At 36.0% G+C, this 18,264-nt stretch overlaps 1 protein-coding gene across 4 annotated transcripts in view; it reads left to right on the forward strand.

Annotated features, from left to right (window-relative positions):
• Positions 1 to 18,264, forward strand: part of STRN (striatin) — a 91,777-nt gene that overhangs the window by 40,035 nt on the left and 33,478 nt on the right. For all 4 annotated transcript variants that reach the window (XM_047068105.1, XM_047068106.1, XM_047068108.1 and 1 more), the window contains 4 exons: positions 7,369 to 7,447; positions 10,519 to 10,686; positions 12,555 to 12,690; positions 17,809 to 17,944. In XM_047068105.1, the coding sequence (XP_046924061.1) occupies positions 7,369 to 7,447; positions 10,519 to 10,686; positions 12,555 to 12,690; positions 17,809 to 17,944 (519 nt within the window). The remainder of the gene's footprint in view (positions 1 to 7,368; positions 7,448 to 10,518; positions 10,687 to 12,554; positions 12,691 to 17,808; positions 17,945 to 18,264) is intronic.

An 18,264-nucleotide genomic window follows, 5' to 3' on the forward strand; every position in this document is an offset into this window, starting at 1 on the left:
TTCAAGATCAAATATCTGAAGATCTCAATTATTGTTTATATCATTTGCTGAAATACATGCCTTGGGCTAGGTGCTTTGTGTATATTAGCTTCAGATAGTTACTCATAAAATAGTTACTCGTAAAGATGACATGTCTCTAATTTTACCTAAGTGAAATTTGAACCCCGAGAAGTGGAGAAACTTGTACAAGGTCACACAACTATTAAGTAATGGGAATATGGATCTGAGCCCTGGTCTGTTGACTCGAAAATTCACATATATATTTTTTAAGTTTATTTATTTAATGTATGTAATCTCTATACCCAGCATGAGGCTTGAACTCATGACCCCAAGGTCAAGAGTTGCATGTTTTTTCCGCTGAGACAGCCAGGTGCCCCATATGTATAGAATCCAAAATTCATATTAGTCCTATTTTACCACACTGCTTTTTTTTGTTTGTTTATTTATTTTGAGAGAGAGAGAGAGAGAGAGAGAGAGAGCGAGCGAGCAAGCATGAGCAGGGGAGGGACAAAGAGAGAGAGAATCCCAAGCAGGCTCGGTACTGTCAGCGCAGAGGCCGATGTGGGGCTTGAACTCACGAACCGTTTGATCATGACCTGAGTCGAAATCAAGAGTCTGATGCTTAACCACTGAGCCACCCAGGCGCCCCAACCACACTGCTCGTACATTTGACAATGTATGAAAAAAAATTTACAAAGTAAGTTCTGAACGTGCCACTGATTTTATAATTGAAATCAGTGTACGCATTTCCACAGCTGAATATTGAGTCCTTGAGATTTAGAGTGGTACCAGTTGATCATTGGCTCGGTTTTTTTGCTTTGTTTTTTTAAATTGTTCTGTCTTACTCTGGTGTCTCTTCTTTTGACTTGAGATACACTTAAATTAATTTTGTTTTCTTTTTTTAAATGTAGGCTATTTGTTAAAGGCTGTCCTAAAAGTTACCTTGTCTGATTCACAGAAGGGATACAATCAGTACTTTTATATAAAGTAGTTTATTTCCTAAGTTTTCAATACTAATTTAGGAGTAAACTTTTAATTTAGTTAATGTTTTCAATATTAATTTAGGAGTAAACTTGCACCTAGTAAAGGTCTAGTTGCAATATATACAACATGTTTATAAGTGAACAAGTGGCTCTAGAAGAAGTTTGACTTTTATGCGTGTAAGTTCTTAACTCTGCCCTGACACTTTAAATACCTGTGGTATTAATCTTTCTGAGATTGTTCTGTTCCTTATCTGAAACTGGGAAAAATAGAGGAAATAATTCCTAACTTTCAGGTTTATTTTCTTAGTATACAACACATAGTACCAAGGGTGATTTCATCTACTGATCTTTCAAACTATTTATTTACAAATATTAAATATGTAGTGCTTGTCAGACCTAGCACCAGATTCAGTGAATGAGATAACAGTGCCTTACTGGATTTTTACAGGGGAGATAAGAAAAAAGTGATTACAATAAAATGACCTGTATAATGGGGAAGGTAATAGGTGTTAAGAAGCACAATAGCAGGGGAACCAAGTCTAGGCTTAAGCAGTCAAGAAAGGCTTTTTTGCAGGAAATGAACAGTTAGCGTCTGAAGGACAAGTAAGAACTGGCCAGGGAAAGTGAACTTACTAAATTATTGTTGAATGAGAGGTAGGAGAAAGACAGAGGGAAGATATATGGCACATTTGAGAAATAAAATAACCGGCTAGTAGAGGAAGGCCGGGGAAGGAGTGTTTCTAGATGTAGCTAGAGAGTTAACCAGAGGGGCAGATGGTAAAGTATGTTACACGTGTCTCATAAAATATGTTAAGGATTCTCATTTTATCCTAAGAGTTTTGAGAAGGCATTTGAAGGATCTTAACTCTCGTGATCAGATTTGCTCTTATACCCCACAGGCGGCAGGTGTAGCAGGCATATGAGAGAGGATCTGGATGGGTGATGGGACACACCTGGCTGAGTGTGGAAAGCTGCCTTCACAGGGCACTGACAGTGGAGATGAAGAGGGTGGGTGTGTTCAGGAAGTACTTAGGAAGTAAAATCTGCAGGAATTCGTTCTTGTTTCTACGTTAGGGATGAAAAACAGGGACACTCAAAACTCAAAGATGGCCCCCACACTGCCAGTTTTGCGAACTAGCTCAGATGTAGATTTGGAAAATGATGGGTTCACTCTTGGATTTATTTGTCAGGCAGTCAAGTGAAGCTGGCTGGTAGACAGCTGGCTGTGTGGGTCTGAAGCTCCAACCAGAGGTCTGGGTTGGATATGTAGATTTGGGAGGCCTCAGCATGCAGTACCAAGGGCACTCAGGTCGCTGGAGAGGAAGAACTCACCCAGGGACTTAAGGCACAGTAAGAGGAGGACCAGGATCTCTAATACAAAACTGGTAGAAGAGTAGAAAGCTGGAAAGGAAACTGATAAGAATTATCTTAATGGTGGGAAGGAAACCAGGAGAACGGAGGGATTTCACAGGAAAGGACTCTACAGCACTGTGAGTAATGGCCAGAGGTTCTGAAGAGTAGCCTTAAGATTTAGTGATACATGGGTCATTATTTTGGGCAGTTTTAGGAGAAGGGTGAGGGCAGAAACAAAGACATGAATGGAAAATGAAGACTCCGTGTAGTCATCTTTCAGGAAGTTTAGATTGTGAAGGTGAAGAACAGGGACAGCTGAAAGGATCCATGGGGTCAAGGAAAGTGTGTGTGTGTGTGTGTGTGTGTGTGTGTGTGTACATGCGTGCAAGTGTTTCTTAGAAGAGGAGCAAATAAAAAGGAAAGAGAAGAGGTATTTAAAATAGGAAGGTATCTGAAGAAGTGATAGGGACTGGATTCTGAATTAGCTGGACAATGCTGGGAGGAGTATGTCTTTTATTGTTCCCAAGAACGAATGTAGAAGTTAGGTGTTGGGTTTGTGAGTTTGGGTTTCAGTTTGGTGGTGGGTATTTAATATGATAGCTTTATGTGTAAGACTGGATTATCTGCTAAGAGTGTATGACAGGTTTAAGAAAAGTAGAGAAGGTTTAACATAATAGTGAGCAGGAGGACAAACTGATAACAAATAGTAGGATTGAGAAAAGCTAAGGGTCCAGTCAAGGTGTGTGATCATGAGTTTATATAGAAGCATTGGTTTACACCCTTGACAGCTTGGGTGGAAGTTAAGTAGGATGAAAATAGTTAATAATGGAATTCATTGAATTTATGGAGAGACAAAAGGAAGGAGTAACTTGAGGATATTGGCTAAAGAACAGTTGCAGTGATAGACCGTGAACTAAAACTAGGGAGGGAAGGAAGTGAAGACAAAAAGGAGGCTAATGGGTAAAAGTAAGGGGATGGGCTGTTGTCTGGAGCAGGCCAGCACACTGGTGTCCCGTAAAGGGCCAAGTAGTAATGTTTGGGCTTTCTAGGCCATATGTTACCTGTTGCAGCTACTGAGCTCTGACATCCTAACATGAAAGTAGCCACAACACAGAAATGAATGAGTGCAGCGGGCCACGTTTGACCTGCAGGCTGTAATTTGCTGGCCCCTGATCTGAGGTCCCAGCTAAATGAAAGAACTAGTGAGGTGGGAGTATGAGCCTGAAGGATATGCTCAGAGAGTGAGTTTGCATCTGTGTCTGTTCTTCATAATGACAGGATCTGAGGTCTGACAGCTAGAGAGGGTGGTGGTTGTGGGGAGGCTAAGGTGGATCACCCACACGAATGTTAACTGCTCAAGATGATGTAAACGTTTGGTTGCAGAGGAAGCATGTAAGCCTGGTTCTGAGCGTTATCGAGGGATTCGTAGGTGACAGTGATGAGGACAGTAACGAGGAGAGGGTCGAAGGTGGTGTGTTCACCACAGGGTAAACTTTAAAGAAGCAGGAATTTTCCTAGTGCTTGATCTTTTATCCATTTATACTACTTTTGTTTAAACTGATAATCCAGACATTTTCTGAAACATTTTTCACTGTAAAATTCGTTTCCTTTCTGCCTTTTTTTTTTTTTTTTTTTCCTGTTTTGTTCTATTTCCAAACCTTCACATTTCTGTTTTAGGAGAATATTACCCCAGATTATGTTAATCTTATTTATCTTTCCATAGTTCAGTTTCTTCTATTTAATATTAGAAGGCAGGTACTTATTAAAAATAGAGTATTTTTATCCAGAGTGACAGATTGTACCTTTTCATCACGATGTTTAAGACCATTTACATTTCACGTGACTATCGATATGGTTAGATTTAAAGTTCCCACCTTGGCTGTTTGTTTTGTTTGTTCAGTCTGTTCTTTGCTCCCTTTTCCTTTTAGATTTCTTTTGGATTCATCTAGTTTTTTTTTTTTTACGGTTCTATTTTCTCTCTTGCTCACTTATTAGCTATAACTCTTTGCTGGTTTGGTGGTTGCTTTAGGGTTAATAGTATACTTCTTTTTTTTTTTTTTTAAACCGCCATCTATCTTTGAGTGACAGTATACCACTTCTTTTGTAGCGTGAGAACCCACGTATTTCCATTTCTCTTTGGTAGTTGTTCTCACATATTTTCTTGTATTATATTATAAGTCACACACTACATTCATTATTTGTTGAAACAATCGATTCTCTTTTAAAGGGATTTAAATAATACAAAAAGTATACATTTCCAGTGCTCCTCATTCCTTTGTGGGGATCCATATTTTCTGGCATCATATTCCATCTGCCTCAAGGGCTTTTATGTATCCTGTAGTATGGGCTGTTGCCGATGATTTCTTCCAGCCTTTGTGTGTCTGAAACATCTTTATTTTGCTTGCTTGCATTGTTTCTGATGAGATACCTTCTATCAAACTTACCTTTATTCCTCTGTATGTAGAATGTGACCTTTTTCTCTGGCTGCTTTGAAGAGTTTTCATTTGATCATTGGTTTTAAGCAATTTCATTATGATGTGCTATGGTATAGTCCCCGCCCCCCCCCCCCAATTATATTTCTTGTGCTTGGGATTTGTGGAGTCTCTTGGATCTGTGGGTTTATAGTTTTCATGAAACTTGGAACTTTTCATCCATCATTTCTTCAGATACTGTTTTTTGTTCTCCCTCCCTATGCTGTGATCTAGAAACGCTGTCCAGGCAGTGAGCGGGAATAATCACAGGGCTTACCGTGCTTCTCTTCTTTCAGGGATCATCTTCCTCTGTTGCCTGATGTCCAGTGTCTTAACCATGATTTCATCTATTTTGTTTTGTACTTGTTACAAGCAGGAGGGTAAATTGGGTCCCTCTTCTCCAACTGCACTGGAAGTACGACTCAAGTACTTTTAATATTACCAAGCAATTCAACTCTTACCACTTTAGATAAAATCCTCACTTTTTTTGATGTCATTTTTTTTTAAACTTGGTAAGGTAAGAGTGAATCTGATAGTTGATTGAGAGAACTGTGAGTTTTAACTTGGATAAAGAACGGTGGGAAAATTTAGGTTCACATGTACAGAAGTTTTATTTTAATCCAAGACTTTAAAAAAAAATACGTTACCCAGGGAGTCAAATTTTATATCAGTATACAAATACACTTTTTTTTTTTAAAGAGGGTGAAGATGCATTCTTATTTGATTTGGCGTAATTTATTTTTTATTAAGATATAATTTACATAAGCAAAATTTACCTTTTTTAGTGTTTTCACAAACATATATGGTCTTGTTCCTACTACCCTTCTTCCCCACTCTAATCCCTGAGCAGCCGCTAATCTGTTTTATGTTCCTGTAGTTTTGCCTTTTCCAGAAACTCATATGAATTCCAGGATCATACAGAATAAATATAGCCTTTTGATTCTAGCTTTTCTCACTTAGCACAATGCATTTGAGATTCATTCCTGTTGGTGTGTTCATTCCTTGTTGAGTAGTATTCCATTGAGTGCATGTGTCACACTTTGGTAATAACATCATGAGCTGCCAAAGTAGGCAAAGACAGTTGAGTATATCTGAGGATAGTATAGAAAGAATTCGGGCCATGATGGGAAATTAAATGATCTCAAAAGTTCTTTCACATCTGAAATTTTTAGTCTTTTGAAATGCCAATGCACATGTTCTCACTTGGCAGGTATAGGTTACTTAACTTCACTTAAAAAGGGGATATATTTAGAACATACCATAGTGTATTCCTGAATTTGTGGAACCATTTGTGAACCATAGTTCCTGAATTTGTGGGTCAATGGAAGCAGATGTGTTGTTTTTCCTTAATATTGGGACATCATTTTGCCCTCTTTTTTTTTTTTTAAAGTATACCCTCTGAAGTCATCCTATCCCACAGTACTCTTATCTTTTTAAGGTATCTTAATCCCTCCCACCCCCCACTGTACTGCTATTTCTTTGGTATATCACAGAGCTTGGCCTAACTATTTTAGGAGAAAATCGAAAATGGAAGACCAAATTCTCATTTACTTATTTCTTTAATTTCTTCTCGCTGTAGTGAGAGCATGTAGAGGGAAACAGAACTCTGGAGTCACATGTGATTTCAGCACCTTACAACTGTGTTTCTAACTTGGGAATCTTACAGTTAACTTGTAAAACTCATCTTGCTCATCTTTAAAATGGGGATTTGGGGTTGTAAAGATTAAAAAAGATAACATATGTGTTTTTAACATAGCATCTGGAACATAGTAAATGCTTAACATCAAAATCATAAAACAAATTTTCCCAATCTCTCTTATATCTCCACTTGAATAAAACCCTGTAAGAGATCACAGTTTCTTGCAGTTTGATCAAGGGCTGATGAAAAGTGTGAACTTTTTGGGTTTTTTTTTTTTTTTTTTTTTTTTGTATTTTTAAAGTTGAGTCAGTATAGTTTGGAAATTCTGTAGTCCAGATTTATCACAGAGAGGGCTCTTTTCATTTTACTATCTTAAAAGGGTTCAGCGTCTACCAAATGATGAATTAAAGCTTTACAGGGCTTAGGTGGTTTTCATTCAAGGAACGTCTTCAAAAGAATACTTGAGGTTTTTACTTAATAACTAGTGAAGGAAATAGATGTGGATTGAAATTATTTCTTACCTATATCTACTCTTTACCAGACTGGCTTTTCTGTCATCATTCCTGAGTACTTTGTTCTAGTTCTGATGTGGTGCTCCATAATACTTTCATTGGACTCCTATTGTATGACTTGATTTGAGTCAGTCTTTGTCCTGGAGGAAAATTCTTAGGCTACTAGAGATTGGGAAAATGTCGTTATTTTAGTTCTGCTACTCTCAGGGGAATCTAGTAGCTATAATGAATTTATATTTTGTTATGGAAATTAGATTTAAAAAACAGAATTTACATTGTCCTAAAACATACCTTACAGTGTAGTTTTGCATATTCTGATCTAATAAATTTTTATTGGACATATTTTATGAATTGAGATACTCTCTAATGTACAAAGCAAGGCATTTTTATTATGATTTAATGTTTTCCAGATGAAGGTAATGAAACAGAGGTACAGCCACAACAAAACAGCCAGTTAATGTGGAAACAAGGTCGACAACTACTCAGACAGTAAGTATCCTGTGGTTAAACAAAGAGAAATATATTTCATCAGGGTACACGTATATATATCTATATATCTATATATGTATCTATAGATATATCTATATATAGATATATATAGATATATACATATATTTTTTTTGCATTTGCAACTCAGTACAATAATATTATCTCTTTTATTGTTAGACTGCTGGTATGAAAAAACTTAATTGAATTACTGTTCCTTTTTCATATTACACATTTTCCACCTGTGGTAGAATTCATTTTTTATTAAATATAACAAGAATTACCAAGAATAAATTCTTTTATTTTATAATTTTAGCTTTATCAAAGAGTATATCTAATAAGTGTTTATTTATTTATTTTGAGGGGGGTTGGGGAGGGGCAGAGAGAGAGGGAGAATCCCAAGCAGGCTCCACACTGGGAGCAGAGCCTGACCTGGGGCTTAATTCCACAAACCGTGAGATCATGACCTGAGCCAAAATTGAGTTGGATGCTTAACCGAGTGAGCCACCCAGGCATCCCTCAGAGATTAATTTTAAGCTTCTAAATTTTAATATATGCTTATGTTTACATTTTAAAGAATTCTGTATTCCTAAAGTTATTTTTGCATCTTTTGTACATGAATATACGTGTGTCCTAATAGAAGTCTAATCAATATTAAGATGTAAAATTTTGGGTTGTTTTTTAAACTTTCTATTTTAAATAAATTGAAGAACTTCTTTAATTTTCCCAATTTGCAGATATTGCACTAACATGTACTTTCTCCTATAAAATGTATTTTGAGACTATAAAGAGGAAACAAAGCTGGAATGAGGTTCAGATGTCAGGTGGTAGGCTATAACCCACTTTACCAGCTCACTGCCTGGTTCTTGCATATCACATTTGAAATTGGTATTCTAATTTGTGCTTGAGTAAAATGAAATTTACTACCTGTTTTGGATTTTGGGGTTTCCTGTGAATAGTCTACATCTATGGTTTCCAGAGTGGATTTGTGCCGGCCATTCCTTTTGACTAATGGCAGAGAGAATATTAAAATGTGTCCTTTTATGTATTTGTTATCTATTCAAAGTTAAAGAAAATGAGAATTCACTAATATTTAATAAGTGGTTTTCACTGGTGCCCTCACTTTGGTCTTAAATATGATTATGAATTTTTCTTTTTATAAATGAGTGTTCTTAAAGTGATGATTTTTTAAATGAGAAGTGGTTATCATAGTGAGCAATCTGAGAGAGAATTTTCAAAAACTTTTAAAAGATTCACAATCTGCCCCCTCAAAGAAAAGGTGACATTCTATCAATGAATAAAGAGGTTTTCTTTAGTAAAGCCAACTTACCTATGGAAAGAGCAGTTTTTAAAACAGTTACTTGTAATGTGATTTTGTTGACAAAGATAGGTATGTATCAAATGTTAAAAACAGAAAAATATAACACCTTTGTATTGGTTTGTAAGAACAACTAATTAAATTCAGGAAAGTTAGGGGCGCCTGGGTGGCGCAGTCGGTTAAGCGTCTGACTTCAGCCAGGTCACGATCTCGCGGTCCGTGAGTTCGAGCCCCGCGTCAGGCTCTGGGCTGATGGCTCAGAGCCTGGAGCCTGTTTCCGATTCTGTGTCTCCCTCTCTCTCTGCCCCTCCCCCGTTCATGCTGTGTCTCTCTCTGTCCCAAAAATAAATAAACGTTGAAAAAAAAAAATTTTTTTTAAATTCAGGAAAGTTAAACATTTATTCAGATTTTAATCAAAACCTTTTTTTTTTTAAGTTTATTTTATTTTAAAAGAGAGAACAAGAGTGTGCATGTGCACATACAGGAAAAGAGCAGAAAGGGAGGGAGAGACAGAATCCCAAGCAGGCTCTGTGCCGCCAACATGGAGCCTGATGCGGGGCTTGCTCTCACTAACCGTGAGATCATTGCCTGAACTGACACCGAGAGTCAGACGCTTAACCTACTGAGCCACCTGAGTGCCCCTCATCAAAACCTTTCTATAAATATTGGATAGTATTGAAAAATGAGTGTCTTGATTTGGTAAGATACACTTACTCCATTTCAGTCACACATCTTTGTGAAATATCTCTTTGAGCTGTAATCTGTTAATACCTGATCTTGAAATAAACTGACCCGAAACTAATTATCTTGTCCACCTTTGTTTTCTCTTTCATTTCATAGACTTGATGCTTACTTATAGGTTCATGCCTAATATTTGTCTGTCACATTTGTTAATGACAGTATTTTGGCATGACGTTTGCCTTTTTCATGTTTTTGCTGCTACCGTTTTTGGTCTTTTTTGATCGATCTTTGCTGTTAAAGGGTAACGAATGCCTTCTGTATGCCACCCAATGTATTAGATGTGTCACTCTTAGGAGGGAAGAAAGCTGAAGTTCAGGAGAATTAAAGTTACACAGGAAGAAAGTGGCAGAAATGGGCTTTAGAACCAGGTCTAGCTCTCAGTACAAACCTATTTTTTCTGTGCCGCTGGCTCTCAGTATCACACACACCCACGTGCACACACGCATCCCACATCCACAATTGAATTGTGGGCTATTTTTACTTTAGAGTTGGCTTAGGATAAAAGCTTCCTTTCTGTAGAAATGACTCTTTGGAATGTACTCTTCTTGTATGTCTTGGAGGAAAGCAGATATGCTAGAAATATTCTCTCTAGCTCTCAGACAGTTGATCCAAAAACACTTTATAGCAGAAATGTAAAAAGAGTACTGGTTATAATAATTACTGTTATAAAATAGTAATTTATTAAGGATCTGAGAGTGAGTTTGCTCCAATCCTGCCTAGAAGAAAGAATGTGCTATTAGGTATATTAAGGAACAGCTTCTTCTTATGATAAATGTAATGAATAGTGTATTGTATAGTTCTTTGATTTTTTTCAGTGACCGTAGAGGCTGGTACTGCAAGAGACATCTCCATCTGGCAGCTGGAAGATTATTTATTAGCCAGTCTTACCAGCATAGTACTGTACTGTTAAGTCTTCTGCAGGCAATGGATTTAAAGAAATACTTTTATTTACATGTTAAGTTATAGAATACTGATTCCAAAATGACTGGATTGTAAGAATCCTCTTCGCACACAGGTATCTACAGGAGGTGGGTTACACGGATACTATTCTAGATGTGAAATCTAAACGAGTACGAGCTCTCTTGGGCTTTTCAAGTGACGTCACGGACAGGGAAGATGACAGAAATCAGGACTCAGTTATAAATGGCACAGAGGCTGAAGTTAAAGAGACAGCAATGATTGGGTGAGTATTTTGTCTGGGTTACTAAATAATTTTGGTTTATGGGTGACACTTGTGATACTTGCAGTTTTAGATACTGTTACAGGAATAATTTTTTTATGAAGTTTAATTAAAAAATGGAAATTTCATTTGGTAGAAGATAACCTATAGGGATTAGAGTTATTTGTGATTATTATAATATTTTTTGTTTAATATATTTTTATTTGCTTGAAATTTATAGATTTAATACAGATTTTAATATCTTGAAGCTCAGTCACTTACTGTTAGAACTTCACAAAAGATCATCTTTCAAAATTCAGTTCAAATCTGTAAAAATGAAATTTCATTCCTGGTGACCTAGAACTCCTATAAATTCCTCAAATTTTTTAGAAGTAAAACTTTTAACCATGTTTGTGTATTTAATAATACTGTAACCCCTCTTTCTTTTGAAAAATTATCTATTTTAAGTTTATGTTTTTAATTGATAGAATCAGTGTGAGAAATTCAATAGCTATTTGAAATATTTTGTTTTGCATTTTGGATCATATGTCATACAATTACATGTAATTTTGTTTAAAATGAACATGAACAGTTAAATAAGGAGATTCTTTATTGAACAAAATGTTGGCATGATTCTTAAATAAAAAGCCAAAGATTCTATGAAAGTCTAAATATTATGTTACTTCATTTTAATGCATGTTAAAGCCATAAGAATGGTTTAAATTGAACTCTATACATTTTCTAGTAGGAACATCGTTTCTGTTAGTTGGAACGTTAAAATTATGGGATATGGGTATAAAGGCTCAAAAATAGGACTTATAAGTTCTCTAAAGAAATGTCATTGGAGCCTTCTTAAATGTATTCAGTAATAACTAAGACTACATTAACTTGTTTTTATAAATGTAAGATTAGATTGTTTCTTTGTGTAGATACAAACAATGCAGGCCTTATTCCTGATTATAGTTTTACCTAAAGGGTTATTGTAAGTCATTGTAAAGATGTTCAGAAAAGACCACTCTAATTGTCTTGTGTTTTGTCCTTGACCTGTGTTTTGAAACTGAAAAGGGTATTATTCTGAATCTGATTTATGTAGGGATAGAGAATAGGGTGGAAAAAAACCAAAAACATAGCTCTCAACAGATTTGAAATTTGAGATGTATCTGTTTTGAAAATTTTGTCCATAGTTTTGGTTAATTTTTTTTTTTTTTTAAGAAAATGCCTTTTATCTAAAACATTTCCTAATGAACTGGAGAGAAATCATTCTATTCTGGCTATTAGAAAATTATTTACTAGATTTATTTTGAGGGACTAAATTAAAATTGTATATGTTTGAAAAGTCAGTCATTTTGAAAATGAATGGTTTATTCATTAACACGATCAAGTTTTGTAGTAATATTAGTTTGACTAATAAGTTATTTCATGTGCACATTTACTTTTTTCAGCTCCTTAGCTGTTCAGCAGAAATGTAAGATTGCATCAGAGAAAATTGACCTACTAGTTATTTTTTTAGTTATAGAAATTTATATTGTTGGAGGAAGAGTTGCAGAGAGTAAAAGAATAGAGAAAAATAGAAAATATTTTTAAATGTTTAAAAAGAAAATATTTTTAAAAAGAAATACATTGTTTGACTTAAGGATCAAAAGAATACTGAATCAGGAGGGGCCATTAGTCTGAATAGTTATGATTGTAAAGTACTTTAAGAGTAACCACTTCCTATAGTGCTTTTCCAATTAAAATCCATGGAAATGTAATGGATAAGAATCAGTGTCGTTCATAACATGATTTGAGGGGTCATAGTTATAATATAGACAAGTTAATGCAGCATATCATGGATTAATTCTTATGTTAAGTTTAAAAAATGAACTGAGCAAGACGTACATGTTTTAAACCAGAAAATCCGAGTTAACAGATTCTGCCTCCGTGCTGGATAATTTCAAATTCCTTGAAAGTGCAGCTGCAGATTTCAGTGATGAAGATGAAGATGATGACATTGATGGAAGAGAAAAAAGCATCATTGATACTTCAACGGTGAGTTGGTTACTCAGATATTAATATTTTTAGGGATCATTATGTGTACTTTAAAAATAATCTGTGTTCTTCAACCTAAACTCTTAACTTTTTTTGTGTGTGTGAATTTGGGGACATTTAATCTAAGAGGTTTTAGTTTTAGTATTGAGTTAAAATTCAAGAATATTTTTAGGATGGCAGCTTTCTCTTAAAGGTCCTCACTCTTTGGGGCACCTGGCTGGCTCAGTTAGTAGTACATGTGACTCTTGATCTCAGGGTTGTGAGTTTGAGCCCCATGTTGGGTGGAGAGATTACTTAAAATATAAAAAAAAAATCTTGAAAGGTCCTTACTCTTTGACTTGTTAGCTCATTAAACATTTCAGTATTTCTGCAGAGCTGGTGAATGTGGTAAAAATGTGTGTGTTATACCAGTGCAGCATTTTTGGTGCTATAAGACAATAGAACTGACAGACCCATTATGGTGCCTGATGGCGACTGGTATCACCTCTAATTGATGAGGTTTTTGTGACTTTTGCCTGGGTTGCTTTGGTAGACAAATGTTACAGACTCTCAGAACTCTTCCATTAGATTTCTTCAAACAGATTTAAAGTTATTCTGCAGTTTTGTTTAGATCTTCATAAATTTATTGACTTTCCCATGGTAGTTTCCTGGAATAAGAAGTGTCTCTTGCTTCTTCTCCCTTCTCTTCCCTTCTCCGTTCTGTCACCTTCAGCCCCTCTTGTTATTTTCCCTCTCTTCTTTTTTCCTCCCTTCTTTTTCCTCCTCCTCCTCTCTTCTCTCTCTTCTTCTTCCCATCCTTCTCCTCTTTTAAGTAATAGATGAGGTCATGCTTTGTTTAGAAAAATGTTTACATTTCCTCTTCCATGTGTATTTAAGAAGAGTAAGGTAGAAAGCAAGGTAGGGAAGCTGACTGGACCTAGAATTGAAAGCCTTGGGGTTAAGTTCCATTTCTGTTACTAGTTACCTGTGCTTCTTATCCTTCAGGCTTAGTTTTATACTTTGTAAAACAGAGGTCATAATACCCATCTTATCCTCAGAGGATTTTGTGAGGAATAAATGAGATGGTGTATATGAAAATGATGTATACGCTTTCTGGGTGTAACTCCTCTGTTCTTGATGCCGTTTGCTTCCATCAGAGACTCTCAAATTATTACTTCCGGATTCTTATTTCCCTGAGCCACTGTTCAGTAGCATTCTGCTGGTACAGGCTTGTCATGGGCATTATTTGAACTTCAAGTAGTCACCCCCAATTTTTCGTATGCAAATACGTAGTAATAGCATGTGTTTTAATTTCCTATATGAAAAGAAAATGCCTAAACTTGTATGATCCCTTTTCTCTGTCCTAGTCATTTGGAAATTTTCTACTGCCTTGTGATTTTTATGGGCTGATTGCATTGAGATCATATTTTCCCATCAAAATACTTTATTTGTAACTCAGTGGTAAATGATCGCTGATTATGATGCTTTACATTATTTGTTAGCCATTATATTGATTTAAATATTAAGAAAATCTGTAAGTTGATTATTCTAAGTATTAAGTATGGTCTTCCTAGAAATTCCTAACCGTAAACTGGTTTCAAGAATTTTTAAGTAATCAAATTCATAAAGATCTCCTATCTTCCAGTTAGTGCAGATTGTAGCAATTCTGTGACCAAGCAGTGAAGGCACAGCTAATATAAAATACTTAACCCCACTTAAACACTGGATTCAAAAATCCTTTTAGCTTTTCAGGAAAAAACATCTCTAAACAAATCATTTCTTTGTAAAGCTTTGCTAATTTTTAGGATACTGTACACTCATTTTCATGGCTGCAGGTTAATAGCCACATACCAAAAGGACTTTCAAAGTCTAACTCTATGTAGCAATGAATAAGCATGACTTAGAAAACGTATCATGAAGCTATATAAAGAATGGCTGAAAATTATTCTATTAAAATGTTTCGTGAACAAACAGGTTTTTAAACTGTTATTTCTTTAATCAAAATCGTTTAATAGATTCAACTACAAAAATATAGGAACAAAGCCATTAGTAACTTTTATTTGTGTGTAGGCTATAAAATAGTATTGTGGTATCTTCAAAAAACTGCTGTGTTCTCTTATCTTGCTCTTTACCCTCTATTACAGTTTGATTGTTCTTTGAGTTACATTCTGGATCATTTCCTCCTCTTTCCTTCTTCTTCCTCATGATCAACCTCTTCATCTTATTTTTCTTTACCATCATGGTCTTCATTCTTATCATAGTACCATTAGTTATGTGTAATAATGATCTTGAAATTATACATGTATATATAAAGTGATTATCTTTAAAATTTTGAAGGGTAACTTCACCAGCAAGATTTAGTCTCCACATTCAGATACTTAGGAAGAAAAGTAATGGGATTAAGAATCATTAACTGTTGTGTTAGTCACAGTCTTGTCCCTATTTATGTTATATTTCTTCTAATGATTTGAAAAGGGACCTTCTATCCCTTTTTCTAATCTTTGTGGCACCCTGTACAACTCCTAACTTTTTTGTATCTGCCTTAATTTCTTAAAGCTGATTTGTAAACTCACTGAAGGTAAGAGTGGAGTGGAACCTTAGATGTAAGGAAAAGTAATACGTGCTTATTACAACAAACCCCACCCCTTCCCATTTACTAATCCTACTCTTTGTTGGTAACCATACTTTTCTTCTATGCCTAACCATTAAAAACACAGGAGTTTTGGGGTGCCTGGGTGGCTCATTTGGTTGAGCATCCGACTTCGGCTCAGGTCATGATCTCGTAGTTCGTGAGTTCGAGCCCCTCGTCAGGCTCTGGGTTGACAGTGCAGAGCCTGAAGCCTGCTTCCGATTCTGTGTCTCCCTCTCTCTCTGCCCCTCCCCCGCTCATACTCTGTTTCTCTCCCTCTCAAAAATAAATAAACATTAAAAAAAAAAGTAAGAACAACAACAACAAAAAACCCGAGAGGAGTTTTAATTTATTTAGGTTGGGGAGACTTGATAGACAGTGATCTGCAGGTTGCCATATTTTCATTCATAAGGTTATGTGGAGGAGATGAAACCTAGAACAGATTAGGAGTTAATTTTGTGACTTAATACCATGTTTAGTAATAAGAATGTTGAAAATACATTCAGACTTTCAATGTAAGTCTGTATTTTCTCTGCCCTTTTTGTCAAGCATCGAGAACAAGAATTCTCTATCTACAAGATGTTGGTGATGGCCTATCTAATTTATATCTGGTGTCCCATTAGGGTCAAGGAAAGAGAGGGATCAAGCCTGTAGGGTAAAAGAAGAGGGATTAGGCAGTGTGTTTGTGGAGCAATGAAGGTTAGCATCTTCTCTTGGCATAACTCTTGAGAGATACTTTTTGACCTTGGTCTGGCCGCCCAGGGAAAATTAGAACAAATTATTGGCATGTGGTTACAAAAGAATTCACCTTCAGCATGGGTTTTCTGTTCCACAGTATGTCAAACTGGTCTTGCTTTTTTTGTTTGTTTAATAGATTCGTAGATGGGAGATTGGAATATGCTGTAAACATAAAAGTATGTCTTGATTTTAGGGAAATATTCTGAATAGTTAAACCACTTATTCTAGCAGCATTAAAGAATCCTTGATTTCTCCTATTCAGTTTACACACACACACACACACACACACACACACACACACACACACACACCAGGACAGTTAAGGCAGATAAGGTTTCATTCATTGCACCAGCTTTCTTCTTCTGATAGTGGCTTCCTGGAGTGCTGCACTGAGAAGGACTTTTGAGACTGTATCTGATCTTAGATGAAAAGCACTATGATTGGTAACTGATACCAGGAATGAGCAGGAGAATAGGGTAATACAAGTCAGGTATTTGTTATCTCTTAGAGTCTGTTTCTAGACTCTAGTCTGTCCTATTGATGAGTCTGTTGAACCCTTAAAATTTTAAACCACTCACAATAACCCACTGATACAGTTTGATCAGCTCATGCTATTTCCATTTTGCATGAAATGAAGAAGCTGAGGTCTGGAGAAGTTGACATACCGAGTCCATTGTAGCAAAAGAAACTGCAAACCAGTCATCCTAATTTCTTTGGGCTCTTAGTGGTGCAGGTGACTAAAAAGAAGATGATTCATAACGAGTATTGGCATATAGATCTCAAAAATTACCGCTGCATGCCTTAAGCCTAAATTTTAATCCTTCAACTGGATTTGTGATTCCAGAGACATTCCTAAATAGATAGAATGAGACATAACAGCCCTTGCCAGATTTTCTAGTAAATCTAAGTTAAGTCACATTCTGAAAGATCAAGGTTTTAGAAAAAGTTTAAGTATGTAGAGAGTTATTGGAGAAAACTGATGCCAGGTTGGAACAGTAGAAATAGTAATGGGAACCTTTTTTCCCCCTCTAACCAAATACTTTCTAAGTCTTAAGGCATGCATTTTGGGATTTTAGATTTTTAAGGGAATGATGTAGTAGAGCTAACCTTTATCATGGTTATATTCTGTAAAACCTTTGCACTGTTGTGTGAAATGTTTCTCATTTTGGTTAGAATAGAACGTCTACACGTTACACAGGCTGCATCCAAGAAATGTAAGAGATGGTTGTAGTTCTCCTAGTACTGTAGTATGTCAGGGACATTTTTCATCGACTATAACAATGTTTTCAATATCTGATTTCATTCGTTTATTTAAAACAAGCCATCATTGAACAAAGTTTAAATGTGTAATGTGTATCTTTTCAAAATGACCCCTGTTTTCCATTGATTTGGTTAGGTATTGCAGCTATTTAACATAACAAAGATCTACTTTCTGAAGAAACCAATAGTTGGGTTTTCTCATTCGATGAGAAAGGGATACTGTTTTTCTTTATTTAAATTAATTCCAGGGGCACCTCGGTGGCTCAGTCAGTTAAGCGGCTGACTTCGGCTCAGGTCATGATCTCGCGGTCAGTGAGTTCAAGCCCCGCGTCGGGCTCTGTGCTGACAGCTCAGAGCCTAGAGCCTGTTTCAGATTCTGTGTCTCCCTCTCTCTGATCCTCCCCCGTTCATGCTCTGTTTCTCTCTGTCTCAAAAATAAATAAACGTTAAAAAAAATAAAGAAATTCCATAATATATCCTAAAATTTTAATTTAGCATGTTTTTTTCATTAGATTGTTAGGAAAAAAGCATTGCCTGATAGCAGTGAAGATCGAGATACAAAAGAAGCCCTAAAGGAGTTTGACTTCTTGGTTACGTCAGAGGAAGGAGACAGTGAGTCTAGAAGTGCAGGCGATGGAACAGAATGGGGTAAGGAAGCATATGGATCCCACCAGAGACGTTAAGTAAAAGAAACCAGTATTTTACCAGCAGGGCAACATCTTGAAGAACACTGTAAATTTCTCATAATGTTGAAATGTTGAACATCCTATGAACTTTTTACTATTGTCACCTTTTATCCGGTGTATATATCTGTGTGTGTGTGTGTGTGTGTGTGTGTGTGCATGTGTGTGTCTGTTTAAAGAAAGTTGTATTGGTTATCTTATTTTTTTTTTTTAAATATAAGCAATATCCATGAAAATAATTTGAATCTGTATACAGACTGTTCTGTGTTTTCTGCCTAGATAGTA

The sequence above is a fragment of the Lynx rufus genome, unplaced genomic scaffold, assembly GCF_022079265.1.
Source record: "Lynx rufus isolate CCGP_SWC_20201006 ecotype Redwood Valley unplaced genomic scaffold, mLynRuf1.p SCAF_8, whole genome shotgun sequence".
Taxonomy (NCBI): domain Eukaryota; kingdom Metazoa; phylum Chordata; class Mammalia; order Carnivora; family Felidae; genus Lynx; species Lynx rufus.